Source organism: Aspergillus melleus (assembly GCF_016097325.1).
Source record: "Aspergillus melleus strain CBS 546.65 chromosome Unknown contig5, whole genome shotgun sequence".
Taxonomy (NCBI): Eukaryota; Fungi; Ascomycota; class Eurotiomycetes; order Eurotiales; family Aspergillaceae; genus Aspergillus; species Aspergillus melleus.
Window position 1 is genome coordinate 138,176 of NW_025763374.1, and position 26,600 is coordinate 164,775.

General features: G+C 48.9%; 11 protein-coding genes across 12 annotated transcripts; 6 read left to right on the forward strand and 5 right to left on the reverse strand.

Annotated features, from left to right (window-relative positions):
• Nucleotides 1–410: 410 nt before the first annotated feature.
• LDX57_008593 (uncharacterized protein) lies at nt 411–2,378 on the reverse strand (the record flags this gene model as incomplete). Of its 2 annotated transcripts, XM_046090314.1 has the most annotated exons (9): nt 411–626; nt 674–789; nt 837–864; nt 916–1,328; nt 1,384–1,527; nt 1,576–1,907; nt 1,961–2,033; nt 2,075–2,094; nt 2,145–2,378. In XM_046090314.1, the coding sequence occupies 9 exons, from the start codon at nt 2,312–2,314 to the stop codon at nt 540–542; spliced, it is 1,383 nt and encodes a 460-aa protein (XP_045946287.1). In that variant the 3' UTR covers nt 411–539. The 2 variants fall into 2 exon arrangements, with proteins under 2 accessions (XP_045946287.1, XP_045946288.1); XM_046090315.1 differs by having other exon boundaries at nt 411–789; nt 2,145–2,314.
• A 1,035-nt stretch (nt 2,379–3,413) lies between these two features.
• Nucleotides 3,414–4,307, reverse strand: LDX57_008594 (uncharacterized protein; the record flags this gene model as incomplete). Its single annotated transcript, XM_046090316.1, has 1 exon — nt 3,414–4,307. One exon carries the CDS (start codon nt 4,305–4,307, stop codon nt 3,414–3,416), a length of 894 nt encoding a protein of 297 aa, XP_045946289.1.
• A 409-nt stretch (nt 4,308–4,716) lies between these two features.
• Nucleotides 4,717–5,568, reverse strand: LDX57_008595 (uncharacterized protein; the record flags this gene model as incomplete). Its single annotated transcript, XM_046090317.1, has 4 exons — nt 4,717–4,905; nt 4,964–5,212; nt 5,267–5,453; nt 5,516–5,568. The coding sequence occupies 4 exons, from the start codon at nt 5,566–5,568 to the stop codon at nt 4,717–4,719; spliced, it is 678 nt and encodes a 225-aa protein (XP_045946290.1).
• Nucleotides 5,569–6,615: 1,047 nt separating this feature from the next.
• LDX57_008596 (aromatic amino acid ammonia-lyase) lies at nt 6,616–8,754 on the forward strand. The gene has a single exon (XM_046090318.1). The coding sequence runs from the start codon at nt 6,681–6,683 to the stop codon at nt 8,328–8,330; it is 1,650 nt and encodes a 549-aa protein (XP_045946291.1). The 5' UTR covers nt 6,616–6,680; the 3' UTR covers nt 8,331–8,754.
• Nucleotides 8,755–9,332: 578 nt separating this feature from the next.
• LDX57_008597 (O-methyltransferase) lies at nt 9,333–10,223 on the forward strand (the record flags this gene model as incomplete). Its single annotated transcript, XM_046090319.1, has 2 exons — nt 9,333–10,133; nt 10,182–10,223. The coding sequence occupies 2 exons, from the start codon at nt 9,333–9,335 to the stop codon at nt 10,221–10,223; spliced, it is 843 nt and encodes a 280-aa protein (XP_045946292.1).
• Nucleotides 10,224–13,232: 3,009 nt separating this feature from the next.
• Nucleotides 13,233–14,663, forward strand: LDX57_008598 (putative MFS monocarboxylate transporter; the record flags this gene model as incomplete). Its single annotated transcript, XM_046090320.1, has 3 exons — nt 13,233–13,414; nt 13,465–13,702; nt 13,755–14,663. 3 exons carry the CDS (start codon nt 13,233–13,235, stop codon nt 14,661–14,663), a joined length of 1,329 nt encoding a protein of 442 aa, XP_045946293.1.
• Nucleotides 14,664–16,203: 1,540 nt separating this feature from the next.
• Nucleotides 16,204–16,815, forward strand: LDX57_008599 (uncharacterized protein; the record flags this gene model as incomplete). Its single annotated transcript, XM_046090321.1, has 1 exon — nt 16,204–16,815. One exon carries the CDS (start codon nt 16,204–16,206, stop codon nt 16,813–16,815), a length of 612 nt encoding a protein of 203 aa, XP_045946294.1.
• Nucleotides 16,816–18,025: 1,210 nt separating this feature from the next.
• LDX57_008600 (uncharacterized protein) lies at nt 18,026–18,880 on the reverse strand (the record flags this gene model as incomplete). Its single annotated transcript, XM_046090322.1, has 3 exons — nt 18,026–18,252; nt 18,306–18,564; nt 18,614–18,880. 3 exons carry the CDS (start codon nt 18,878–18,880, stop codon nt 18,137–18,139), a joined length of 642 nt encoding a protein of 213 aa, XP_045946295.1. The 3' UTR covers nt 18,026–18,136.
• Nucleotides 18,881–19,329: 449 nt separating this feature from the next.
• On the forward strand, nt 19,330–21,203 carry LDX57_008601 (uncharacterized protein; the record flags this gene model as incomplete). Its single annotated transcript, XM_046090323.1, has 2 exons — nt 19,330–19,810; nt 19,990–21,203. 2 exons carry the CDS (start codon nt 19,330–19,332, stop codon nt 21,201–21,203), a joined length of 1,695 nt encoding a protein of 564 aa, XP_045946296.1.
• Nucleotides 21,204–21,607: 404 nt separating this feature from the next.
• On the reverse strand, nt 21,608–25,012 carry LDX57_008602 (uncharacterized protein; the record flags this gene model as incomplete). Its single annotated transcript, XM_046090324.1, has 5 exons — nt 21,608–23,838; nt 23,900–24,299; nt 24,355–24,597; nt 24,649–24,715; nt 24,765–25,012. 5 exons carry the CDS (start codon nt 25,010–25,012, stop codon nt 21,608–21,610), a joined length of 3,189 nt encoding a protein of 1,062 aa, XP_045946297.1.
• A 938-nt stretch (nt 25,013–25,950) lies between these two features.
• On the forward strand, nt 25,951–26,558 carry LDX57_008603 (flavin-dependent quinone reductase; the record flags this gene model as incomplete). The annotated part of the gene is made up of 1 exon (XM_046090325.1): nt 25,951–26,558. Exon 1 carries the CDS (start codon nt 25,965–25,967, stop codon nt 26,556–26,558), a length of 594 nt encoding a protein of 197 aa, XP_045946298.1. The 5' UTR covers nt 25,951–25,964.
• Between the last annotated feature and the right edge of the window lie 42 nt (nt 26,559–26,600).

A 26,600-nucleotide genomic window follows, 5' to 3' on the forward strand; every position in this document is an offset into this window, starting at 1 on the left:
CAACCTTGTACTGGTACCTGCAGGCCATTAAACTTAATGGTCAGTCGGGAATGTGGGGACCATCTTAGGGAGTATAACGGGCAAAAGTAGACTTGAAACTAAAGAACGGATAAAAGGGGGATCGCCAGTTAGAATACAGGCTTCGAGAATTACTTAGGCTACTCAGCCTTCCGCTCATCCCGTGTTCAGTGATCGGATCAGGCTGCTCAGGGCGTGCTCGGGTCTTCTTGGCGAGTAAAAGGCGGCCAGGAATGAATACTAAAGCAGAAGAGAAAGCTGCCAATCTCGCTAGAAATTCAGATAGAATACGCGGGACATTACCGAGCCCGACTAAGTCAAACTATTTATATAAAGTTGCGATTTGCCAGTGAAGGAATTCAGGTCCAAATAAACAGCAGGGAGTTATAAATGCAAACTTGTACTCTTCTGATGAATGTGTTGACGATGCCACGTTAGTATGTACCCTTGTGCTGTTCACCGAAAATGCAATGTATGATCAGCCTGAAACACTGAATCAGTGGTATATAGCCAAAGGTGTTCTAGCTTCCATTGTTTGCGCACGTCCAACTAGAGGATTGAGAGGTTTCGTGGATTGATTTGCCTGTGACGTAGAGTCCGAGGCCGCACTGTACCCGTTAGCACTTAGTCCACAAGACTATCAGGAGGAACATACAATAGTGCAGGCAATACCAACCACTATCAGCTGGATAATGGTAATGCAGCTTCTCTTCGCTGAGGAAAACAGTTGGCCTCTGTTCATGCCCAGTCCAAATATCGCGGGCAACCCGTCTGCCTGGTCAGTTTCAATCTATGTAGAACGGGTAATAGGCACTTACAACTAAACCAACTTCCGAACAAGGAGCTCTAGAGTGGGCATTAGGTTCGCAATAGGCAAGGTATGTTCAGAGAACTTACAATCAAACCCAGCATATCATTGAACACCGGAATAGACTCGGCAACAACCCAAGCGATAACCCACACCACAAATCCAATTCCCAGCCAGGCCCCGACGGAGCGGAAACTCCGGCTATGCATTTGCGATGATCCGCGGAACATCCGAACATATATATATTTCGCAGCGACGTGTCCATGTATTACACCGGAGAAGACAACCGTTGGGATGGCCAGTCCCCAGGCGACTTTCTTCATGACTGGCCCTGCGGAGCTCAGCGCGGGAGATAGGACGTCGGGGCCAGCGTAGCAGTAGATGACCACCGCCGTGACAACGTACATGCAAGTATCAACAATCTGCAGCATCGCAAGGGACTTGGGGAAATCTCGTGGATCTTGCATTTCAGACATAAACCCGAAGAAGGCAACGTGGGCGACTGGTTATTCGTTAGGAAGCGGCATTGAGGAGCTAAGCAGACCAGACCGACGTACTATATGCAAATAAGATATTCGTAACGGCGAGAAACTCCTTCGCGAATCCGTGGCTGGTCGCAATTTGAAGGCGATGAGACACCGGGTTTTGAACTCCAATTGCAATCATAGTAAAGATCGTAGCAGTAAGAATACTCGCAAAGGCTAGAAGAGTCAGCGTCGCCTTGATTTATTCCCTTCAATTTCACTTACATATCACCGATATCCTATATACCCTTTTCATTCGCCGCGGCACTGACCCGATGAAGCTCACAGCCAGCCCGACCACCGAGAATCCAATTGTACAGGCCCCATGGTCCGTGAGCTCATTCATCAGCACTGAAAACGTCAGAACGTGACTGGCCATGAGAAATATTAGAAATATTAACTGGCCAACGCTGAGAAACTCCTGCGCGAATCGGCCCAAGAATATCCCGGCGGCATCACTCATGCTGTGGACTTGAGGGTATCGTAGTTTGACTTTGCCGATCAGACTTCCAGTATACCAGGCTACTCCGGACATAACCACGATGATGATGACGGCTCTATTCGCTGTATCAGTAGCCGGTTCAGGTTCGAGAGGTATGCATCGACGTACGGAACGATTCCTAGAGTTGCAACCGCAGATGGCAGAGACAAGATTCCCAAAGAGACATTCTGTGCGGTCATTACTGAAATGAATTAGACATAATTCCATATAATAGCAACAAACACCCACGCATTCCACTCTGCCTGAGAAAGGTCAGCGAGTCAGTACAAGATCGTGAAATCCACCAACTTACCACCACTTCATCACTCGATATTTGACCTCCGCATTGTCCTCATTGCCAAATGGATCGTCGGTCGGGGATGGCACTTCTTGCCGGTCTTTCTTCTCATCATCTTCGACGTCATGACTGGTGCTCGGCTCTTCATACAGAGTCTCGGCAGACTCCAACTCTCGAACACTCATCTTCGTTAGCACAATAACTCATAAACCAAGGGAGCAACAACAGTTGAGATCGGCACCCAGAGAGTGTTTAAGAAAAGATCGAACACATGTTTACCCTATGCTATCCCTTGCGTCTGGGCTCCACCTTCCGGATGCAACCAATGATCAGCTAATCGACGAGTCGAGACAGGGTCATAAATGCTTCGAGATCGGTACATTCTGGAGACTCGTTGCCCGTGAAAGAAGTCCGATCAAATCAACGTGACAGGCCCTGTGCGGTCAACTTCAGCATGAAAGGCGCCGTCCTCCAGGGCGGCTTGTCATTAGCGGCATTCGGGATGTTTACAGCCAGCCTTTGCTTATGTAGGAGGCGTTTTGCCCCTGCTCTTGAAGACTCTTATCTATTATTTTTTTTGTCAGCCACTTTCTTTTTATGCAGGCATTCTCTTGAATTGCGTGAGTTTGTTTTGTTTCCGACCTTTCCTGCCGGCAAACGGCGTTGTATTCGGAACTGACGGATCAAGGGGACCAAGCCGCAAACGGTAGAAAATGTTATGATAAGTGAACACAAGTCAATGCTTGATATCGAATATGTGCTGATCCGATCTCGATATAATGCGAAGTATGCCGCTAACGACTTTCCTCTACTTTTCGACCTTTGCTCTCAGTGGAGAAGTCGATCCCAAAATATATATCGCGATGGGACATGCGCTTCGACTTGAGCATGTCTAAGCGCAAGCTCTAACGTAAGGGGATATTGTTGAAGGGATCCAAGTAATAGGTCAAGTTGTCTGGGGTTCTCGCAGCACCGATATCAAATGTGGAGGAAGTACTCCGTAAAGTAGACAAGATAGACTGTACCAGACACACCTTCCAAGTCAGGCATAGCGTTCACACACTAACCGTATACGGAAGGTGCGATCAGCCCTCGAGTTCTGCCAGATCCTGCTTTACCGCCCAGGTCGTGCCTTACCGCCTTACTGCCTTACTGCCTTACTGCCCCTTTCATCTTCCCTGATTGCTTCACTCTCGCGAAATCAAGCCTTGGTTTTTCCCGCAAGGCATGGTAAGACATCCTTTTTATCACCGACTTAGTCTATCTGTATACAGTACGACTACTCTAACACGCTTGATTAATCAAAGGAACAGAAAATCGCGCAAAGTACGCCTCCAAGGCCGCCGTATCCTCTAGATCGCCAACAAAAGCAACATGTTGATCAGGACGTATTAGCACCAAACACCCCTGCGACCCGATCCCGTACGATTGATACGCATGACCGCAACCCTCCCCATAGCCCTCATTGTCTGCAAATACGTGATCATACTCATATCCGCCCTCGGGGTGAAATGGTCGAAATATTTCGGGAAGTTCCATGAACTCAACCCTCTCGTGGCAGGACGAATGGACCAGATGGACAGCAATTGATCCTACCAAACAATTGTGGATATTCTGGTTGATCTTGGTGAAAAATGAAGTGGGGCGTGAAAGTGATACTGCAAAGCCTTCTATTCGATCCCTCTGTGTTTGGTCGGCAACATTGCCCCCGAAGACGACTATATTCCACTGGCCTGTGCTGCGAAGCCTCTGCTGAAGATGCCATGGGCGAGAGTCAATCTGGGATAGGACTCGATAACTCGGGAATCGACTGCCAACTTTGATACCCTTCGCAAGGTGATGTTTGTTCAGAGGCTGGATAGATACTGTCTTGATGACCGGCTGCCGATGCTCAGAAGCCGCGATTAAGAGACCTGGCTCGTAGGTCACACCGAGACCAGATGCGCTGGAGTTTTCCTCGCTGAGCGACGATCTCAGCGGGCTGATCTCACCGCGAGATGTGAGAGCTTTGTCTACATCGGCTGGGGAGGAGATCCCTCGGCACATCCGTTTGTCAAACGAGACTAATCTATCCCCAACAGGAAGCCGCTCACTTTGGTAGGTGTGGAGTATTTCCGGCGTAGCCATTCCTTTCACAACGCTTGCTAGCTTCCAGCCAAGGTTGTATGTATCTTGCATACTGACGTTCATGCCTTGCCCGGCTTTCGGCGAATGTGTGTGGACTGCGTCGCCGGCGAGAAATACTCGCCTTTGTATTGAATAGGTGGGGCAAAGGCGATGTCCAACCTTGTTCAGTGTCAGCACGCACTTGGCTCACTGCGGGGACTTCATTTACCGTGTAAATCGTTGACCACTGAAGGTTTGCTGCCTCGAATGTGTAAGGTTGCATCATGGCCTTAGCAACTATAACTAGGGCAGCAGGGTGATAGTTGTTCTTGAATTTGGCAGCCATTGTTGGCGATAACTGGATATAGAACCTCACCAATCGATCCTCTCGAGGAATGATCATAAGATTCCCTACCCTCGACTTGATTATACATCGTTTTCGAATATCGGCTTGATCGTGGTGATTAGCTTGATCTAGGGACTAGACCTGTTGGGAACTCTTACGGAAGTCTGTAACAGGGATGCAATCAATCACCCCCCAATTTTCATCTGACGACTCTCCTTGCAGCGAGAGGCCGAAATGCTTCCGGACCCAACTCTTGCCACCATCGCAACCTACGACATACTTTGTCCTGAAGACAGACTCCCCCTTGGCCTCTGGCCCATTGCACTGTTAGAGTGTTAGAGGGATGGTACATAAACCAGCTATTGGTACTGGCTTGACTAACCTCGCTGTGCCACTGTTTTAATTTAACCTCAACCGGGTTGTCGTTCCGGCTTTGGGCACGGCTTGCGTCAATCTGAATCGATGTGGGGACGGTGCCCCATTTAACCTTCACATCCCCATGGTTCTTCATGAAATTGAGAAGATGCTCTTCAATCCGGCCCTGGCCAAGCGTGCATTCCTGAAACCTAGAGAGCCCGGGGTTATGGTTCATTGCCATACTTTCCCTGTGGATCCCGTCGTGCGAGTCGGTCTGCAGCTGTCAGCGAACAAAAATCACTTTGGTTGACACATGTGAGACACTTACCCACAGACAGACTTCAATGGTGGGGTTGGACTCCGACCAGACTGCATTGGCTATTCCGAAACTGTCTAGGATCTCAATTGTCCTACTCTCTAGACCGTCCGCGTGCCCGGCTTGGGTGCGAAATGGTTGTCTTTCAACAACCAGAGTTTTGACACCTGTCTGGGAGAGCCAGGTGGCTGCCATAAGTCTGAACACGTCCCAATTAGTACCACTTCATGGTCGGAGAGGATAGAGGAATGGAATAGATACCCCGCTGGACCGGCGCCGATTATAATGACATCATATTGGTTGTCGATAGTCATTCTGACAAAGGCGGTGGATAGGTATGCCGGGAAATAGTTCTAGAATAAACTGCGTGTTCTCACCCGCTTAGACGACTGAGCAAAATCTAGCACATGAGACGCCTTATATACCGCTTCTCCGAGGCTCACCCAGAGACTATCAATGCTATACGCATGATTTTGAATTGCCCCCATTAGAAATTCGTCATTGAGAAGCTTAATCCGTCTGTTACACAAACGGCCTTGACCGGCAGGACACTCGATGCAGGGGTCTCCGAAAGGTTCTATCAGGGAGATCAGTCGCTAGAAAGCAAGTTCGCTGTCTGGAACGAACCCCTTGCGTCGGTGAAACAAGATCGGTCCTTCACTGCTGGGATCCAGCATTCTTGACTCTGTGGGGCGCATATACGCTGAGCCAGCGAGGGCCAGGCACGCCCAACGTCAGCTGAGCCGGGTGAGGCCGCAAACACGTCGTCGTTGTCTTATCATCCCTGTTGACGGGCTGAGGTATTTATGATGCGACCCGTCCACTTCCTTCGCTCCTAATTTGTGCGGTGATCAGATGGGGCAGTAGCGTCGCCCTGTTTAGACTCTTTCTGGTAAAAATTGCATCATGTCTTTCCATCTGGACTTAGTCAAGGGATCCTGGGCCGAAAGGCTGGGCGTCCTAAAAGAAGGACATCAGGTGGTTCTGGATGGGCACTCGCTTAGCCTTGGAACTCTTGTTGCTGTCGCCCGGTGAGTTTACCAGGTTTTTATCGAAAACACCAACATATGCTAAGGGGCTTAGTGGTGGTTCGAAAGCCCGTATTAAGGAGTGCGAAGAGCTGTACGAGCGCGTACAGCAGAGTGTTAACACACTTGTTACGAGTCTTGACAGAGGAGAGCAGGTGTATGGTGAGTTTTGTCATGCCAAATGTCTGATTCAAAACATAATCTAATAAGTCGAAGGAGTGAACACTGGACCCGGGGGCAATGCTGCGACGAGGACCCGCCGCCTGGAGATGCTTCAGCACTCCTTTCTCCAACATCACCAATGCGGGATTCTAACGGGCCCAGCGCTGAAGTCGGAAGCTCTCGCTCAACGAGGAGATCTAAAGGACAGCCTACCTGTGGCTGTTGTTCGGGCAACAATGCTGCTGCGCTGCAATTCTCTTCTTCGAGGGCATTCTGCCGTACGGGCTGAAGTAATCGAATTGTTACTTTGTGCAATGAACAGCAATATTACACCGGTTATCCCTCTACGGGGTAGTATTTCTGCCTCGGGAGACCTATCTCCTCTTTCTTATCTCGGGGGGCTTGTCGAAGGAAATCCCGATATATTCGTGCAAATCAAAGAAATGGACGGATATCGTGTCCTATCTGCAAAGGCGGCTCTAGAACGGATCAACGAGGTTCCGATGACACTCCAGGCCAAGGAAGGCTTGGGGATAATGAATGGTACGGCACCGAGTGCAGCGGCAGCATCTTTGGTTCTATACGACAGCCACAACCTGGCGCTTCTCGCCCAGGTGCTTACCGCCATGGCGACCGAAGCGCTCATGGGAACCGTGGATAACTATCATGAGTTTGTTTCCGAATGCCGACCGCACCCAGGGCAGGCGGAAGTGGCTCGGAACATCAGGTCGTTCCTTTCTGGATCGCGTCTATCTCCTGTATTAGATGTGAACAAAAAGGGCCTAATCCAGGATCGGTACGCTCTGCGTACTGCACCTCAGTGGATCGGACCCCAGTTGGAGGACCTCGTGTCAGCAACCCGCCAAATAGACATCGAAATAAACTCGTCCACCGACAATCCTCTGATAGATACCGCTGAAGGGCGCTTTCACCATGGAGGAAACTTTCAAGCTGCATCTGTCACGTCCGCAATGGAAAAGACCCGCACAGCGTTGACGATGCTGGGAAGGATATTGCTCGGACAATGTGGGGAGCTAACGAATCCCATGTTGAGCAGGGGGTTGCCTCCAAACCTCTGCGCAGATGACCCAAGCTTGTCGTTTGCGATGAAAGGCTTGGACGTGCACATGACAGCCTACTTCTCGGAGCTGGGATATCTTGCCAACTCGGTTGCCAGCCACGTCCAGACGGCAGAGATGAATAATCAGTCCGTCAACTCACTAGCCTTGATATCGGCCAGATATACCGGGAAGGCCGTCCATCTCCTCTCCATGATGTGTGCAGTACATTTGTATATCCTGTGCCAGGCCTTAGACCTTCGTGTCTTGACAGTAGACTTTCTCGAGACAGCCAAGAAAGAAGCAAATGGTGCTTTCGACGAGGCGTTCACCAACCCCAAGGATTTGAAGAAGATGAACTTCGAGGAAGCATGGATGTCTATCGAAAACGCCTGGCTAGAAACGAGCCAACTGGACCTCGTTCCGAGATGTGAGGAGGTGACCGCGCGATCCGTGAGTCACATTTTGAACGCCGAACTGAGTACCGAGGGTACTCCAGATCCCTTCGTGTGGAACTCGGCCAAAGCATGGAAGATCAAACTTTCTGCGCTTCTCTACAGGACCTATGACAATACCCGGAAGAAGCTCTTCAAGAAACCACAGACCCCGGAATACCTCGGAAAGTCATCCAAAGCTATGTACCTATTCATCCGCGAACAGCTTGGCGTCCCTTTTCACCAGGGCGTAACTGACCACCCCATCTTGCCGAACTCCGATGAATGCCCGGATGGCAAGAAGACGATCGGGTCTTACGTTACGCTCGTCTATGAGGCGATTCGAGATGATGAGATCATCGAGGCTTTGAAGAAGGTAGTGGGACTTGAATAGACTTTGTCGCTCTATGAGTACTACGATCTGCAAGGCGAGGATGACAACATAGGAGAGATTTATTTTAAGATATGGTTGAGATGACCAATCCAATTTCTTGACTTGATGGAGTCTTTGTGCTGGAACGATCCGCTGTGCAGGCTAATAATGAACGCTGGACCACACAGCCTAGTGTTATCGAGTGATGACCTACACTATCCAAGGTAGCATGATAAAATTAAACCGAAATTGACTAAGAGAGAGAGAGACAACCAAGCCACAGTCATCATTGATGTGCTCAGCTTCCAACGATCGGGTATGCATGACACCAAATTAGGAAATAGTCAGGTCGTGCAAGGCCGTTGACTGCGGGATGTGTTTCGTGATTCAACTTAAGGAATGATGGCCTGGGCCAGCAAAGAGTCTCAAGAACTATGAGACTTTAAATCTTCGTGCAGGCGGAGAGGTGGCTGATGCCGTAATGCAAACTTCACGTAATGTTGTACAGTACTTCCTTCTATGGATTTGAATGCATGGGGATGTACATCCGAGAGATTGTCCTGGCTTCCGGGTACAGCATAACGGCCGAGCGTCTCCGGATCTGCATGTACATTGAATCACAGATACGACACGAGCTATAATCACTACCGAAATGGGTAAATGTGCTGTCAACTGTAGATCAATTATAAGAATGGGTAAGCCGTAAGCTAGGGGCTCAATGATATCATAGTGAAGAGATCGTATGCCTTCCGACATTATCCAGATTCCTGGAAATCAAGATCTGTATGACGCATGATTTTTGAGTTGTTAGAGAGACACCCCTTGCAAGAAGACAGTGAACGATGCTGAGGTTCACGATAAGGGGCCTAGGTCGCGGGCAGGAAATGACGTTCTATTGAACAAAATGCTATTAAGAAGCCTATAAAAACTGCCTGGCGTATGTGAAGAAACTACAACTCCAGAGGATTGTTTCTAAGACTAAATAGACCAACTAACCCAACAAAGGACAATCTCAACTTGAGAATGTCTTTCTATAAGCCGGAAGAAGAAATATTTGTCGGTGCCTCTGTTGAAAAACCTTTGACGATATTAAATGCTAACTCGTCGACTCAACATGAGCAGCACAATGACGGACGCGAACCAGCCCTACTAGCCTTCATCGAATCGCATCCTGATTACAACCAAATAAAGGGCTCACCGGAAAGAATCCTTGCCGCCATTGACCAATACGGCCGGGAAAAAGATTTTCTCATGAACGTCGGGGAGCATAAAGGGGAGGTTGTGAGAAAGAAAATTACCGAGCATAAACCTAAGGTCATGATAGAATTGGGCGGATACGTTGGGTATTCCGCGATCTTGTTTGGCAATGCTCTGAAAAAAGCGGGAGGAAAGAAGTACATCAGTTTGGAGTTAAGCCCGGTGTTTGCTTCTGTGTCAGCTTCCTTGGTCAAGCTGGCAGGTCTTGATGATATTGTGGAAATAAAGATCGGCCCTTGTCGAGATTCGTTGCGAGCTCTCGGGAAACAGTACGGCGACAGTGGCTTGGACATGTTATTCTTTGACCACGCGAAGACCGAATACGTCAACGACCTCAAACTGTGTGAGGAGCTAGGCTTGGTGGCTCGCAACACAGTTGTCCTCGCGGATAATGTCATTTGTCCTGGCAATCCTGCTTATTTGAAATATGTCAGGGCCACGCCATCCAAGAAACAAGAAAGAAGCCAGCATGAAGATTCTGCCGGAAGGAATGACTATTCCGTGGGAAACCCGCAATTGCTCTACGATACATCCATTGTGCACGCATTGGAGCCAACCGGTCAACCGGTGAGTTCAGCTTTGATTTCTGACAGGAGAGCTTCTGACGTGTTGCAGGATGGTATAGAAATCTCGCGCTGCTTCGGGGTTGAGGCTTAGACAGTTCCTCAAGATAGGCCTGATTTCCAGAGGATGTCGTAATTCTATTTGAACTTCAAATACAGCGTCTATCCGTGTTAGGTTAATGTTATTTACCTTTTTTGCTTTAAGCTTTGTTAATTGGCCAGCTTCCAGAGTACGCGGTATACAGGCATATCGTCTAGGTTCCCCATATTCGCAAGGTTCAATTTCTTTCGCTGACAACAAAATGGCGGTTCGAGGCTAGAGGGGCTTGTGTTGCCTTAGCCCATCCCACGCCCACATTGGAAAGCTTATTCTTGAAGAAGGCACGCCATGGCACCATGGTATGACTTTAGACCGGACTGTTTGATACTCTATATTATAGTCTCTACGGGCGCAAGTAAATTGACAAATTTCAAGGCAAAAGCTGCACATCAATTCTCTTATGTTTTCATTTCTAGAAAAGCACTGGCGTTGAAGCCATGAAAAGGAGCAGCTGAAAACCGCACTCAGATTCTCTACCACCGGATGTGCGCAAAGCACAGACCAGAAGGTCCCTTGTCATTACTCTCGCGCAAAAAGCCTTTTAAAATACTTGTCCACTGAAAGTGGCTCGCGCGGGAGAAAGATATGGTCTTGGAACTGTCCAGGGGTGGGGTGCGCCAACAAGTACCCTGGCCCTGCACATAACGAAGCAAAAGCAGGAAATCGGTCGGAAATTCGCTATGGAACTGCATTCCCTCAGGGTTAAGGGAAGGCTTTGCGAGCCAGTTCTTGCATCCTCGAATAAGACCTCTCTTAGGTTGACTTGTTTCCCAGAATGTCGCTCGAGAGACTTTGCAACTTCGCCAAAGGTGGTGTGGTCTCCGCGAAAGCCGACGAATCTGTTATTTGGGTTTTATAGATGGCAGATGGTAGACACAATAAAATCAGCAACATCGTGCAAAGAGCCGTAATCCATAAGAGCGTCCGGATTGCCAACAACGGGTGATAGCGTATTCTTCTGCGTTGGAGTCTAACCATGGGCAGAGCGTCTCTTCTCTCGGGGTATCAAACAACTCGCCGCAGCCGACAACAGTATATGTCATCTCGCCTGATTTCACGGCAGGGTGTCTGGTAACGCTGTCGATACTTTGGATTTTCTGTATCCACATCTGCATCCAGGGCACATCAGCAAGAAATCCCTTTGCATTGGAATAGCCAGAAACGGACCACTTACCGGATTGATTATTGGCTCATTCCTGGGGATGAGTGGGATCTGGCACATGCCGAATTCACTTGGGTAGAAGCGTTTCACACTAGCAAGGGCCGCACTGTCTTGGATGTATCGCTGTCGATCAAGGAGCTCCCGCCCAGAGCGCTCAGCACAATGCCCACCCCTTGTAACTTGCTACCAAGCTCCTCGGGCGAGGCAGTCAAGAGATCGATATTCACAGACCTGACGGAGTCTGAAGGTGCGGAAAGGCACAATGCCGACCTAGGAGAAATGAAAGCCATAACCTCAAACCGCTGCTCCTTACAATCCAATAGAGCTCGAAGCAAGGCATTCCCAATACAGCCGTTTGCTCCAAATAGGGCGACCTTCTGGCTGTTGATTGACATTTTACTCTATGTGTTTGAGAGGACTGGAAAGACGTAAGACGATACGAGGGACTTTAGCTATGCGACTTAAATATGAGATATGGAAGGGCTCTAGCGGTTCTTCCGGCTCCGTGAATAATGCATAGATCTCGAAGCTTTCATCATCTGACCTGTAGCAGATCTCATAGCGTATGCTGTCCGTCACCATCATAAACCGTTTGAGAATTTTGCAGAGTGCCTTGCAGTCTAGGTGACCCTAAAGCTTATTCGAGCATGTGCATATTTAATATAGCATTCCGTGCCACAGCGACTCCTGGGAATAAGATCGTCTTAATATGCTCAGAGCAACAGATAGGATAAACGTAAGCGGGTGGGCTTAAAAGGTCAATCTGAACATTTTGTATTAACCGGACTTGCCCTTTTCTGCTACTTGCGCAGTACCTTTATTTGCCAATGATCTACTCAATGTGGCAAGCTAGCGCACGAGTGCCTGTATGCCGAGTATAGCTTCGCACGGTAGGACGAACCTTTATTCAGTTAAACCTCTGCAGCCTGTGCCTTTGCTTCAGGGAGTCCAAGCCTGCATTTTCCTCCGGCCTATGGACAACCCGAGGTGTGACGATAATTTTACGCCCAATTTAGCTCCTAACAGGATGATCAATGAAACAGCTATGGCACATCAATCGGACATGGAATGAGACACATGGCCTGGAGATACTTGGGTTCATTCTGCCAAGAGCGCTTTTACAGAGAAAAAGTTGGTACACGGAAAGAAATGAGGAGTTAAGCTGCTAGCTCATGTTTCTAGTGATCACAATTCTGTAAAGGCCAGAGACATCTCAACCTTATTCCTGTAACTATGAGTGGGTTGATTTGCTTGATGTTATCATGGAAACTCATTAGTCACGCCTAAATAAGTTGTGTTCTCATTTTTTAGGTCCCCGTCAAACTCGGGTCTATTGACATATCTTCATTGGATGGTCGGCCCTACCAAATGGCTCATGCTCTTCAGCAAGCATTGACTTCCTGGTCGCTAATGAATATCGGATGCGAAATCGGAACTTGGGCTAAAATTGTGCTATCCGTTGCATCATCCACGAATTGATGGTGTAATCTTCCCACCATCATCCCGGCCCATGGCGATCTCCGTTGATTGATCGGCAGAGAAAATTCACATTGCAACCGGTGACTTCAGTTACCTTTATTGCCTCAGCCCTACCAGGATAAGTCAGATCGAATCATGACGGGCGACTGTCGGATAATCGGATATGCGAATCCTTCCCAATCCCAAGAAATGCCGTGGATTCAGCCGAGCGACGCCATCGTCTACCATGACTAATGAAAACCCCATGGGACAAGGGTCCCACTGCGGGGGTACGGGGTAACTAATCCCTCGAATAAATAGAATGCCCTGTCGGACCCTTTTCTCTCGGAAATTTCCGCTGGAGCTGCGACCCAGTCATCGAGATGAGCATGGCGTTTGAGAAGTCAACGACGCCGCGCGATGACGGTGCCGTCGCTCATGTAGAACGAGAACCATCTGGACAAGATGCACCCGACAATGGAACCGAAGAGAAGCCTCCACCTAACGGGGGTCTAGAAGGATGGTTGAGCGTCGTCGCCGGTTTTTGTGTTTTCGTTAACTCTTGGTGTGTATACGTTCGGTGGTCAATTCCGTTCTCTCGCTAACCCATCACAGGGGTTTGATCACTACGTATGGTGCTTTCCAGGAATATTACCAGACGGTGCTTTTGCCCGATCAACCTCCGTCATCGCTATCATGGGTGGGAAGCATTCAAGCGACTCTCATTGTGATGGTGGGAATTGTCACTGGGCCACTGGTTGATTCCGGCTACCTGCGACCATTGATTGTCTGTGGCAGCGCCTTGACAGTGTTTGGTATCATGATGACCAGTCTATCTACAAAATACTATCAAGTGAGCGAACTGTAATCACTACCCTCTCCCGAATCATGATTTATAATTCTAGATAATTCTAGCACAAGGATTTGGCGTGGGCCTCGGCGGCGGAATCGCCTATATCCCAGCTCTTGTGGTCATCTCTTCCTACTTCACGACGAAGCGACCTATCGCAATCGGATGTGCATCGATCGGATCCAGCGTAGGCAGTGTCGTCTTTCCCATCATGTTCCGCCAGCTTCAGCCTAAGATTGGCTTCCCCTGGACTGTCCGCTGCATCGGCTTCATCAACCTGTTCCTTGCCCTAATCACGTGTGCCGTGCTCTGTCGACGTCCGGGCAAGAAGACCCGCGCCAGAAGCATGATCGACTTTAGGGCGTTCAAGGAGCTTCCGTTCATGCTATACGCTGTCTCTCTGACTTGTATCATGCTCGGCTACTATATCCCGGTATTCTATGTCCCATCATACTCCCGCGTCGCATTACACACAACCCGAAGTCTATCCTTCTACATGGTCGCTATCATCAACGGGGCTTCGGCGTTCGGTCGGACATTACCATATCTAGCTGGTTCGCGCGTAAAACCAATGGTCATCTTACTCTGCGCGACAGCTGCCGGTGCCATCGCCATGTTCTGTTGGCTCGCTGTTAGCAACACGGCTGGGTTCATCGTCTGGGCTTGCTACTGGGGTTTACTCAGTGGCGTGCTTGTCACGGCTCCGACCTCTATCGCAGGCCATCCGGTTATGTGTCCAGACCCTAGCTATCTCGGCACGCGCATGGGAATGATGTGGGGAATTAGTTCATTCGGGTCTTTGGTCGGGACGCCGATTGCGGGAGCGTTGGTTGACTTGACGACAGCAGAATTCTGGCGAGCGCAGGTCTTTGCAGGATGTTTGATGGTGGGAGCTGTTCTTTTGCAGTCTTGGCCCACTACGGTTGTGGTCAGGCATGATCGCGAGAAGTCGACTGGACGCTGATGCGGTTGACGGGTTATTGCTAGTGCTTGGAATGTTACTCACATATATCACTGTCAGCAGGTAGGGGTAAGGAATACCTAGACTTTAGACAGCACTTATCACAGTCATATAGGAGAGGTTATGACCATGAAATCTTCAATTGCTTCACATAAGATTCTTGTCCAGCTATCCTATCATTCTTTTCATTGCGACTTGCTCACCAGAGCACCCAAAACATTCAATGAACATCTACATCGACCAACAACTGCGCCACTGGCCAAACTGTTGCGATGTGGCTTTCTTTCATCAAATACACACGGCCAAGGACTGTTTGTCATCCATCAGAATGCACTATGTGTATGAATGCGAATATAGTCTTGCATTGCGGAGTAGAGCGTTTGCACTGAATTCCGAGATGACTATTTATTGCTTCGTAGTTAAGCTTGTCATATTCTCGCTGTTCGACTGTCATATGTGTCTGTCCTTTCGAGACAGCCCTGAGAATAAGCACTCACAGGGGCGTAAATGCAGGATATATATCCTTGAACAGCTCAGGTTCTCAGTGTCTATAATCTGGGTCGGCTTGGGCGGTTTAGGCTTAGTAAAGTTAAGGAAAAGAATAATCTGGCAGCCTAATATTTATAATTATATTAATAATAATATCTAGAAGTGTATACGGGATGTAGTGTTCAAGAGCGGAAACATTAGGAGTTCTTCGAGTAACCTTCTTACGATGGTCTCTAGCGGCTATAAATATAACAAGTATAATAAAAGTATGGGCTATGTTGGTCTGTCCATCGATTTAATGAAGGTATTGTATTGAGCTCGAAGACCCAAATCCTAACAAGGGGGGGAAATAAAAGTCCCGTTTCTTCTGTACTGGTACCCCTGCTAGTGGCGCATCGTAGAGAAACAAAGAAGCCACCTAGTTTACAGAGAGCTTCCGATTCTTGGATATTCTGGTTCGTCATTTTGGGAATGCCCGGTCGTTAAGTTGGCTTGCACTATATCAGTCACATAGCCGACAGTATATAAGACTCTCACACAGTCATATTCCATGTGAGATTTCCATATTAACGACATAGACAGGAGCGAGCAAAGTCTTTTCATAATGGTAAAGAATTGCTCGGGTAGCGCGATATTGTCACTGCCTTCAGAGCTGTATGGTCAAATTGTGGAATTCTGCGTTTCGGGACCAGAGCAAGATGGGACCTCTGGGCAAACTCTGAAACGCCTTCGACTGGTGAGCTGGCCGTTTTACCACGCAGCAACTCGTCTACTTTTTCAACAGGTCACTTACCTCGCAACAGCCCATGACCCCATCTCGCGTGATGCCTTGGATAGTATTATGTCTAGCGATTTTGCAACGGCGGTCCATCGGCTTACAGTAGGTGCTGGTTATTATTGCCAGGTCAACAAGAGAGAGGAATATGACCTGCAGTTCCCAGAGATCATATCAGGATGCCTGAGTAGATTTGAAAATTTACAATCTATTGAGCTTGTTTGCCTGGCTTTTACTTTGCACAAAACCCCTCCCTGGTTTGAATTCTGCCACCATAGTATGGGCGAAAGTCTTCTCAAGGCCCTGGTCAATCGCCCACCCCGCAACCTGGAGCACCTCCGCATCGTGAATTTCGGCATATCTCATGACAAACTCCCATTGGAATCACTCAAGCCCGTGATTGAAAACCTGCGGAGTCTCTCCATTTGTTCCGACGTCAAGCAGCGCGGTGACGCGACGACAGAATCGGGTCTGTACTCCGCGCTGAGATATGCGCGGAAACTGCGGGAACTCAAGATTGAAGGTGCCACTGATGCTCCCCAGACTTCTTTCAATCACCTTCTTCCTGAGGCTCCGCTCCGCGCTCTGGACATTAGTGGTTTGTTCTTTACGTTTGATGGAATTTGCGAGATCTCTAAGTTCGCAAAAACTCTCACGACCCTGTACATTACACACAATTGGCTCACCGACGGTACTTGGGCAGAATTCATCGAGACGCTATGGGACTTTCCACTCCTTAACAATGGCTTACTGGGCCCGAACTATTATGTGAAAGACACGATGACCACTGCAGGTCAGGAAGTAACTGACGAGCAAGAGTGTCACTCCTTTCACAAGAAAAAGATGACGGCACGCGAGGCCTGGGTGTCCAATGATACACTCGAATACTAAATTCTTGTTACTGGGAGTTAAAAATTTACGTTGCATACATCCCTGTAGTATCTCGAATCTCTCTCGGGACTGACAAGGCAAACTAGATGTAAATGTTGACATCATAACTAGAGTTCAAGTTCTGTTGTTGGTAGAGTTGACTTGTTCTACGGGTCTCCAACATGGACATTCATCAGTTGCTATAGGTAAAGAGCTGTATCTTTCAGAGTCAGGGATATCTTTCTCTCATGTCATTTATTTGGACCCCTTTTCAATTGAAACACGACATAGCAATACTCAACTTCACAAGAGGGAATCTATGTCGTATAAGATCACACTAATTGGACATCGAGTTGGGATTAATCTTCCACACATATCCTCTTGTTGAGTCAATCATCCGTTGAACCACAGTACCTTCTTCTCAACCATCTTTTCCTCTTTCTTATATACACCAAACTCTATCTCTCTGATTCCTAAGGACATCATAAGCCGTGGCACCATTTTTCTTCGTCCCCCATAACTTACACAGAGATTCTCTGTAATCAACTCCACCATATTTTGACTGTTTCCACCTGAATAAATTTCTAAGCAAAATCCTCCCTTCTATCTTACAGTGCAGCCGATTGTTAATCTGAAAATCTATGAGAGAATTTACGTCAAAACTACTATAGCGGTTCCAACCCGATTTCTTCAAGAGCCAGTTATGTATAGCAATGATTAAGGCCTCACGTAGGCAATAATAGAAGCGTCAGATTGTTGTAGATTGGCATGAAATATTGAAGTCGGTGAAGTCTTTTAGTGAGAACCATAGTTGACAACCCCTGAAGCAACAAAAGGTCGGTGAAGCCACCAGGGCGGCGACGCGCAGATCACCCGTTCTTGGCGCGTCGGGAATCGCCCGTTTTCAATCGGCGACTCGATCTTGGTGCCGTTACAGGTCATTTGGCTATGCTGGATGAATTTGAAATGAGGGACGTGCACATATTTCATGAATTGAAGGCCAAGGATATGGGTACAGGGATTAATGAGAGTATTTGTCGGTCTTTCGATTTTGTGAGGGAAGATGCCTAGGTTCTGTGGGATTCGCATGGGTAGCCAAGAAAAAACTCTGCAGGACGACACGGATCGACTCTTCAAAATTCCATGTTTCTGTGCAAAGAGGAAATCTGAATGAGAATAATGCTGAACTACTATAGACTATGCCACATGGTATAGAGAATGAACCGAAGCCGAAAGACGATAGAACAAAAACTCGGAAAGATAAAAACCCCGAAAGAATGCAGCAAGCGCTGGGAAACAAGTGGTATCATAAATCATGAATGAGATATCCTCTCTAGGACTTTCAATCGGATGACTCAGGCTTCAAATAAGCCCGGGCCTGCGGAACAAAACAGGCCTTGCCCGTGGTTTCGTCGAAGATATGGTAGCCATAATCCGCAGCATTGGGGGGAGTGTACACTAGCTAGCAATTAGTATCATCGTCATGTCCAAGTGTCCGGGTGGAAGCGTACGATGTAGAGAAACAGCAACCTGGTTGGGATTGGGATTGTGCACGCGATGAAGCCCAATATCATCCGAGATATACGTGACCGCGTCCATCGGGTGCACAGTCTGAGACTTCAGTTGTAGCGGTCCCGACTTGTCGGCTGTGCTCTTTGGCGTATGATAGACCGTTTCCATTAACTCGCCAGCGAGCACTTTCATGACGCAGTGGGCATTGGCGTGGTCATGCACCGGAGAGCCTTTGGTAGGGTTCCAGACCAGTAACAGCTATTCATAATTAGCCTAGTTCTATAGAGTTTAGAAGAGGAATGCGTACAATATTCGCTTTAGAGTTGATGTTCTCGATCGTGTTTCGCGTATAATTCTTGCTCGTGTCATTGTGGAAGTATTGAATCCAGTCATCAGGATTCGACGCATATTTCCTCATAACAGATATCAAATAGTCCGTGTTGAGAGAACTATCGATACCGCCAGTTTGGCCGAGGTGCGACTTGATATCGCGGACAAGGTCTTGGAGGTCATATGGCTGAGGGCCAGGGCAATGCGGCACAGGCTGGGTGAGGGGGGCGGATAAGGACAACATGGCAATGGAGCTATGGATGGTGTCTGTATTGACTGGATTGTAGGAATTAAGGAAGAAAGAAGGTCGTGCACGAGGGTTCTTAAGGTCAAAGTGTCCCCTGAATCTTCAGTCGCCGATTGAAGCGTCCGCGGTCTCAATCGGCGAATGACGTTGGGGCGGTTGGCCTCGGAGCATCGCATTAATGCATAAGACCTGCCATGACAGCGAGGAGTCCCTGATGTAAAGGGCTATACTAATGCAAGGAAAAGGTGGCCTTGATTCGAATGTCTTAACATCTAATTTATCGTAGATCGTACAGGAAACTCGCTGTTGAGCAAGTGCAAGCTTGGTTGGTGACTGAGGCATCAACGTCCACGTCCGACGCATTACGTAAGACCAACGGCCCAAGTGTTGAAGACCGGCGAAAAAAAAAAAGCAAGAGTGGTCAACCTCCCAACCATGAAACAGGCATGCCTCCTCTCAGATCGAATCGGGACAGTGGGCTGGCCGCCTTGGCCTGTACCGAGTGCAGGAAGCAACACCTGAAATGTGACGCTAGCAAGCCTTCTTGCTCGCGGTGTTCGCAGAGCGGCCTCCTCTGCCAGTACCTGCCTTCGCGACGCGGCGGACGCAGAAAGCCACGTCACGACTCGATGTCGCAATATCAAACTCCAATTCGTAGAAATGAGCTCAGTGTCAGTATTACCTGTCTTTGGATGGAGAACAAGACAATAACAGAAGGCGAGGCCGCCAGTAGTCCCCGACTTCAACTCTCCCAGCTAGCAGTTCAGCTCCGACTAATGGGCACGAGAATGCGCCGTCGCAAGGACGCTCGCATCCTGATTTTGGAAGCATCTCATGGCCTACATCTCTTCCTCAAAACGGCACCGGCCAGAATGGTCTCGGTCATCAATGCCGAGCGGGAGATTTCGATGATCGCTTCCTCCGGTTGTTCTACGAGAACTTTCATGTTGCGCATCCAATCCTGGTCCCTTTCGCTTTGTACAAAGACCGAAATTATCCCCATTTTCTTCAGCTGGTCGTGAACTTTGTGGGATCACACTACGCACCATCTAGCTCCAACTTGCAATTGAAGGAAGGCGTTGAGGCTGAACTGACATCCAATCCAGATCGGTCGCCATGCATGGTCCAAGCCTGGTTGATTTACTCCATTGCTTTGTACGCACGGGGGGAGCAGGAGAAAGCCCAAGAAGCGTTCTCACATAGCACCGAAGTAGCATTCGAGTTAGGGATGAACCGATGGGTGTTTGCGTCAACCTCGCAGTCTGATAGATCGACTGAGGCGGAGAGCATAAGACGAACGTGGTGGGAGTTGTATATCACGGACATCTTCATGGCAGTCCAACTGAAGAACATTACTTTTCGCTGTAGCGGCGTCACCCCGGAGGTGGGATTGCCATGTGAAGACTCGGTCTATGCCGCAGGATGTGATGTCCCGACGCCGCGTAGGATGCTCGATTTCAAGCGGCGGGTGTTTGCGGAGGAAGAGACGGTTTTTTCATCCTTCAGCTATCGCATCGAGGCTGCGACAATTCTCTGCAGAGTTCTGGTCTTGAACCGATTACGCGACTACCACCGCGACCACCTACAAGCCATCGAGAACGCCCTCGTGAGCTGGGTCAATCATCTCCCACCGAAAAAGCTGGATATCGTGGACTCATATGGGAATGTCGACGAGATGATGTTCCAAGCACACTTGATCATTTCCTATGCTGCCATGTTGCTTCATCTGCCACGAAGTGACCTGCAGCCCTTGCTAGCCCAGCCAGACGATCGCTTCTGGCCTTCCGCGACCTGCCATCTCTCATCAACCTTTACTCGCCTCGTCCATAGTATCAAAGCTACTGAAGCATCACGGCGAATATCTGACTCGATCTCAGTGTGCCCTAACATCCAGAAACATTCTCCATTCGTGATTTCCGCCTTAGCGCTTTGCGGAATGATCCAACTCGCCACATCGATCAGCCACTCCGAAGAATGTTTCGATCACCACTGCAACCGCGTCACGTTAATCCTTGGGTGTTTGAAAAGCACGAAGCGAACCTGGAACTCTGCGGAATCCGCATACCATTGCTTGCGGTCGTCTGCAGCTGATATTCTTTCCGATTCGATTGAAAGATGGAATGCAGGACCGCTGGAGAAGATCGTCCCGTCCCAAGCCACCCCGAATGACCTGGAAAGGACAGCCCAAGGGGTGCCCGCGGTGACAACAATTGCCGAGGGACAGAGTCTTCTGGCGCCAGAGCTTGCACCGGCATTCATTGATCCGACGTGCTACAATGCCTCGTTCTTTAATTGTCTGGCAGAATTCGATATTAATTGAACCAATGCACGTCGGTACTGTAACAAGGGGCTAGGATCCGTGGTCTGGAGCGCGACCCACGGAATGAATTAAAACATATGTAAAATCCACCGGTCGGCACAATAGAGCGGCCTGGTAAAATCACCGAGCCGGGAATGAGCTGGCGAACCAACTGAGCTGCAGACAAACAGCAAGAAACGGGTCTATTCATCTGACAGGTCATTTGGTCACACAGCAGGAAATAGCGATGCACCATGCAGCCAACATATCCTTGCATAGAGTCAATCGCCGACTGAATTTGGGATACACAGACTCTCCGACGCGGGATGCAACGTCACATTTCTCTCATACTTTCATGTGAATATTCTATCATAGGTAGTACGTGTCTTGATTCAATTCCTTTAGGCTTGATCACTATAGGAGATCTAATCATGCGAGTTGAATCCCCACTGGTCAAGCAAGGTTTCCATATACCTACTGTTGACCGCCCTGACCTTGCGAAGTTCTGGAAGACGTTCTTGCGTATGTTTAGTCTCCAGCACCACTGGAGACTCGTTCTGTGTATCCCTTAAACCCTGGAAGAAGCTCAGCAGGGTTATGCCTGGATTCGAATCATTCCCTGCATTCGTTGCCGACTTCTCCAATCGATCGACCCATTCTGACAAAGAAACAATGTTCACCTCCTTCCCCAGCCGGTTTGAAATGACAGGGAGAAGATCCTTGTAACATGCCAGTTTCGGATTCGCGAGATGGTAATAGTCAGCCGATGGACCGATATTGTCATTTCCTGAGTGCATCGAAACCACCAGGTCGGTAATGACAGTTGCCAGTTCATCCACCGGGATCCAGTCTAGTTTGCTCGCCGTCCCCAACGAGTCTGGGACACACCCAATGGACCTTGATGCATCCAGCAAGACCGGAAACCAGTTGGATCGAGGCCATACTTTCTGCTTCACGATACGACCAATAGGGCCGGTCACCTGACCTAAGCGAAAAATGGAAGAGCGAGTGCCCGTGTGCTTTGAGGCCTCTTCGAGCAAGCGACTAGCGAGCAGTTTGCTTTGCCCGTACCCTGTTTGAGCCTTTTTTGGGTCGCTCAGCGGCTTCTCAGGTACTGGAACGTTCTGATCCCATTGTTTGACAGTCGCGATCGACGACAGGAAGATAATCTGCGGGTTGTACGTGGCGCCGTAGGCAAAGCGGACGAGATTCTCGACTCCTTGGATATTCGGCTGGAACGACAATAAGGTCCGGTTGAAGTTCACAGGCCATTGACAGTGCATAATGACGGTAATAGAGTCGCACAGAGTCGAGCAGATACTAGGGTCAAGGTCGAAGTTGGCTTGGTCGAGGTTTCCTAATAGGTACTCCACTTTGGATGAAGATCTGGTCCCCTTGGTATCAGATGATGATGATGATGATGCAGCTCGATCCTCGATCCGCCTATCAAGGCAAGTGATTCTCCCAACTTCAGGACAATGTGAAAGAGAGTCCAGGATGTATGACCCGACAAACCCCGTGCTTCCAGTTAAGAGAACGTGGGCTTTCTTCTTATCTGGTGTTCTCTGCATGGGCTGTCTTGGTGAAAGAGACGACAGACTATCGACATGCTTTTGTAACAGTTTGTAAAACTCACGCTCTCCCATATCGCCTTGTATACCAGAGTGGACGTGTTGGAAAAGTACATCTGTGAGCTTCCTGGCTGTCGGGTTTTGATAAACGATGGCCACGGAAGGTGCTTCTTTCGAAGTGTCCTTCGACCAATCCTCCCGGGGTTTGAACAATGCCGTGTTGATAGCTGTCACGAGTATATGTGCCCCTCTGGAATCAAGACCACTTTCGAAGAGGTCATTGTCAACGTTGAGGTCATCCTTTGAGACCAACCGTTTGGACATATCCAGAATTCCGGAGCGCAAGGTCTCTTCGGAAGATGCATCAAGTTCAATGCTCAGGGAATTTGTCTCTCTTGCGTACAGGTGATTGATTTCATCCTCATAATCATGCTCTATGGCACTGCGACGAAGATACCCTTTGATGTTCCGCGCCAACGGCTTCTGTGGATCTGCCCATATGGTGTCTTTCAGGTTGATTTGCGCGTCACGAGTACCTTGAAAGTTTGTGTCGGCCAGAGCTTTCTCCAATCGATTCATTATAGGCCCTTCTCTGTCTGCGGGGGATGTATCGAATTCCAACTCGAGTAGTAGTCCCGGATAAGGCTTCTGATTGCCGACCACCAACGCCGCTCTGACTTCAGGAATAGCCGCGATAGCATCTTGAATCGGCAATGGGTTGACTTTCTCTCCTGTCGAAAGCACGACGATGTCGTCTTTGCGTCCTTGATAGACCCAGTAATCCTTTTTGTCCGAATGCCTTCGGAAAATATCTTTCACAGGAAACTCCTTTAAGTCTGGGAAGCTGTGAAATACGGCTTGGTACGGGAGGTTGCTTTCGTTGCGAACAATAAATAGTTCATAGAGGCCAGGGCTATCCGGAAAGGGTCGTAGGTCTGCACCGCTGAGCGGATGGAAATGGTAGCAGTTCCAGTAACGGGCCTGCGTTGGATATAGAGGCATGGAGCCACATTCTGTGGTACCGAATCCATTCAGAAGTCGAGTTCGCGAGGAGATTGCATTGCCTGCCCGTTCAGCGATAGGACCTACTTTCTGTGATCAGCGATGACATAAGAAAGGGTTGCTTAATAGTTCAAGTAAACTCACCTCCCCCGTAAAGAATCCAGTCCAAGCTTGGGACTACCGTGGACATCAAGTCTTGGTCCTCAGCAATCTCATTCACGGTCTGGGGAGCCAACAAGGCACTATCTGGGCTTGTGATCTCAACCACCTTCCTAAACATCTCAATGCCTGGCGGACGTCGCGGTGGCCCAAGCACCAGACAGCTCTCAGCGAATATAAAAAGACAAGTGAGCTCGAAACCAGCAACATGAAAAAACGGAAACGATTGGTAAGGGCGTTTGGCTCCTATCATGACTTCTAGGAGACAATCTTTTCCATCCTTGTACCGGTCTGAAATTGACTGCTGGATGTCAATCGTAGCGAGTGCGGCATGGGTAATAGGGACAGGTTTGGGAAGGCCGGTTGAGCCTGAAGTTTGCAGGACCTAAGAGGGTCAGTATCGGGTGAACAAAGAGGCTTCCTGTACGGATTCATCTCACAAGAGCCGTCTTGCCACAGGCGCTCGCCCAGATTTCGTGGTAAGGATAGGTCTCGGTATGGGAGCTTTTGTTTTTGAGCAAGTCAGCCAAGTCATCCAAAGCATGGAACGTGATTGTGCTGTTGGGAGAGATCTGGTCCGCGATGTCACTGCAAGTATGATCGAATATGAGTAGTTTGCACCCGCATTCTTCGAATAGATGTCTGTGAATGTAGACGCTATTCCGCGGCGAAAGCAAGAGTGCCTAAAACAATGTTAGAGTCGACTTCAGATACCTGTAGGCTAAATGGCATACCGTCGACCCAATCCTGTTACAGGCCAGTGCAAAGAGTAGATGTCTCAAGTCACTCGGCCCTAGGTATCTACAACAATCAGAAGCAGCCACGCAGTTAGAAGGAATGCCCGGCTCACGCTATTGTGGTGTCATTGTTTCCATAACCTTCGGGGCCGAGTCCATCCAGCCACCGGGCCTGTTGGTCTATCAAGCGCCTCAAATCGGAGTACGTTACTGGAAGAACCCGTTCATGAGACTCCTCGAGAAGGACCTGGTAAAAGACGACCTTGTCCGGTGCATCTAAGGCGCATCTGTCAATATGATTGAGCAGCAGACGCTGTCCGATCTCATCCTGCTCAAGCTCGCTTTCGTGTCTGCCTGCCATGATAATTGATTATACGGGATCAGGCAATGCTCTTTTAGAGAGTGTTCGACTTCTGACTGATGCCGTCCTAGGCCTAGCTTTAAGGTTAAATACCCGAAGGCCCGTTGAAGATATCGATCGAAAGCAGCACATTGCACTTGACGATGATAGTTCACGAGCGAACCCTGTTTGGAACCCCACATATACCTTGATATCTATTTCTGCAAACCACTCTAGGTCTACAATTACCCTGACCGCAGACCTTCGTAAGGATGGATGACGTCAGCGATAACCAACCAACCTGAACGCTCTTTTGCCACCATCATGATCATTGCCGCATTCGGGTTGAGAGATGAACCTTGTATGCCGGACCTCTCAACTAGGAACCTATTAGTATCAGGTGGATCGTGCTGTGCATGGCTCCAAGAAGGGCTAATTCCATGCTCACAATTGCGGAAATCCTAGAAGTCACCAACGCAAAGCGGCAGATACTTATGACCCGGGTAATGCTTCCGGCGAGTTCTAGAGACGCATGCTAATGTTTGCGCTCACAAGGATATGAGGGGAGTTCTGCAGTAGCTATGAAGCTTGCAACCGCACCCGAGAATCCTGGAATTCCTGGATACCTGAAGCTTGGAATGTGATTAACCCTTCTTGGTTATAGATCATCCTGGCGAACAGTGCATGTCGTGACGTTTTCGTCGGGGACGCAAGGGTTCTCGAGCTTCGCCTTCAGGATCATCTAGATCCCAAATTTATACGATTTCCTAATTATTAGATCATGCACATGTATCGAAACGGTCATGTGCAAGGGGACTGTCAGATGTCTCAGATCTGATATCGGCTTCTCGGAGAAGCTCGGAGATAAGTCATGTCCCCCCGAGCGAGAATCCCGACGTACGGCAGGTCGTCATAAATAATAAACTAGCAACCTACAAGCAAAGTTTTTCCACCTGCAACGCTACATACCAAAATGGCTCGGAATATTGGCCTGGTTGTCTGCAGCCAGCGCAATCCACGCGTTGGTCCTCAGATCGCAGATTTCGTGCGCGAGACGATCAAACGGGCATTTCCCACCACGGGTCTTTCACTGATTGATCTTGCCGTGTGGAACCTCCCCCTGTGCGACGAGCCAGGAATTCCTTCGCAGATCAAATTACCCGATGAATACACCCACGCGCATAGCAGGGCCTGGTCGCGAGAAATCACGGCACACGATGCCTTCATTTTTGTTACTCCACAATATAACTGGGGATATCCAGCTAGCATCAAGAACGCGCTGGACTATCTTTATCACGAGTGGAAGGGAAAGCCCGCTCTGATAATCAGCTATGGAGGTCATGGTGGGGGGAAGGCGGCGGAGCAGCTGCGTCAGGTTCTACAGGGCTTGCGTATGACACCGGTCGAGAGAACTGTCCCCCTGACCTTTCCGGACAAGGATGTTCTGCTTCGGGGGGCTTCGGGTGAGGATCTGGGTTTGACAGACGAGGGCGGCTTTTGGTCCGCTCAGAAAGAGGAGATTGTGCTGGCTTTTGGTGAGCTGCAGAGGATGCTAGAGAATTTCTAGATCCTGCAGCATTATCCAAGGAAAGGTTTCAGAAAATTTGGA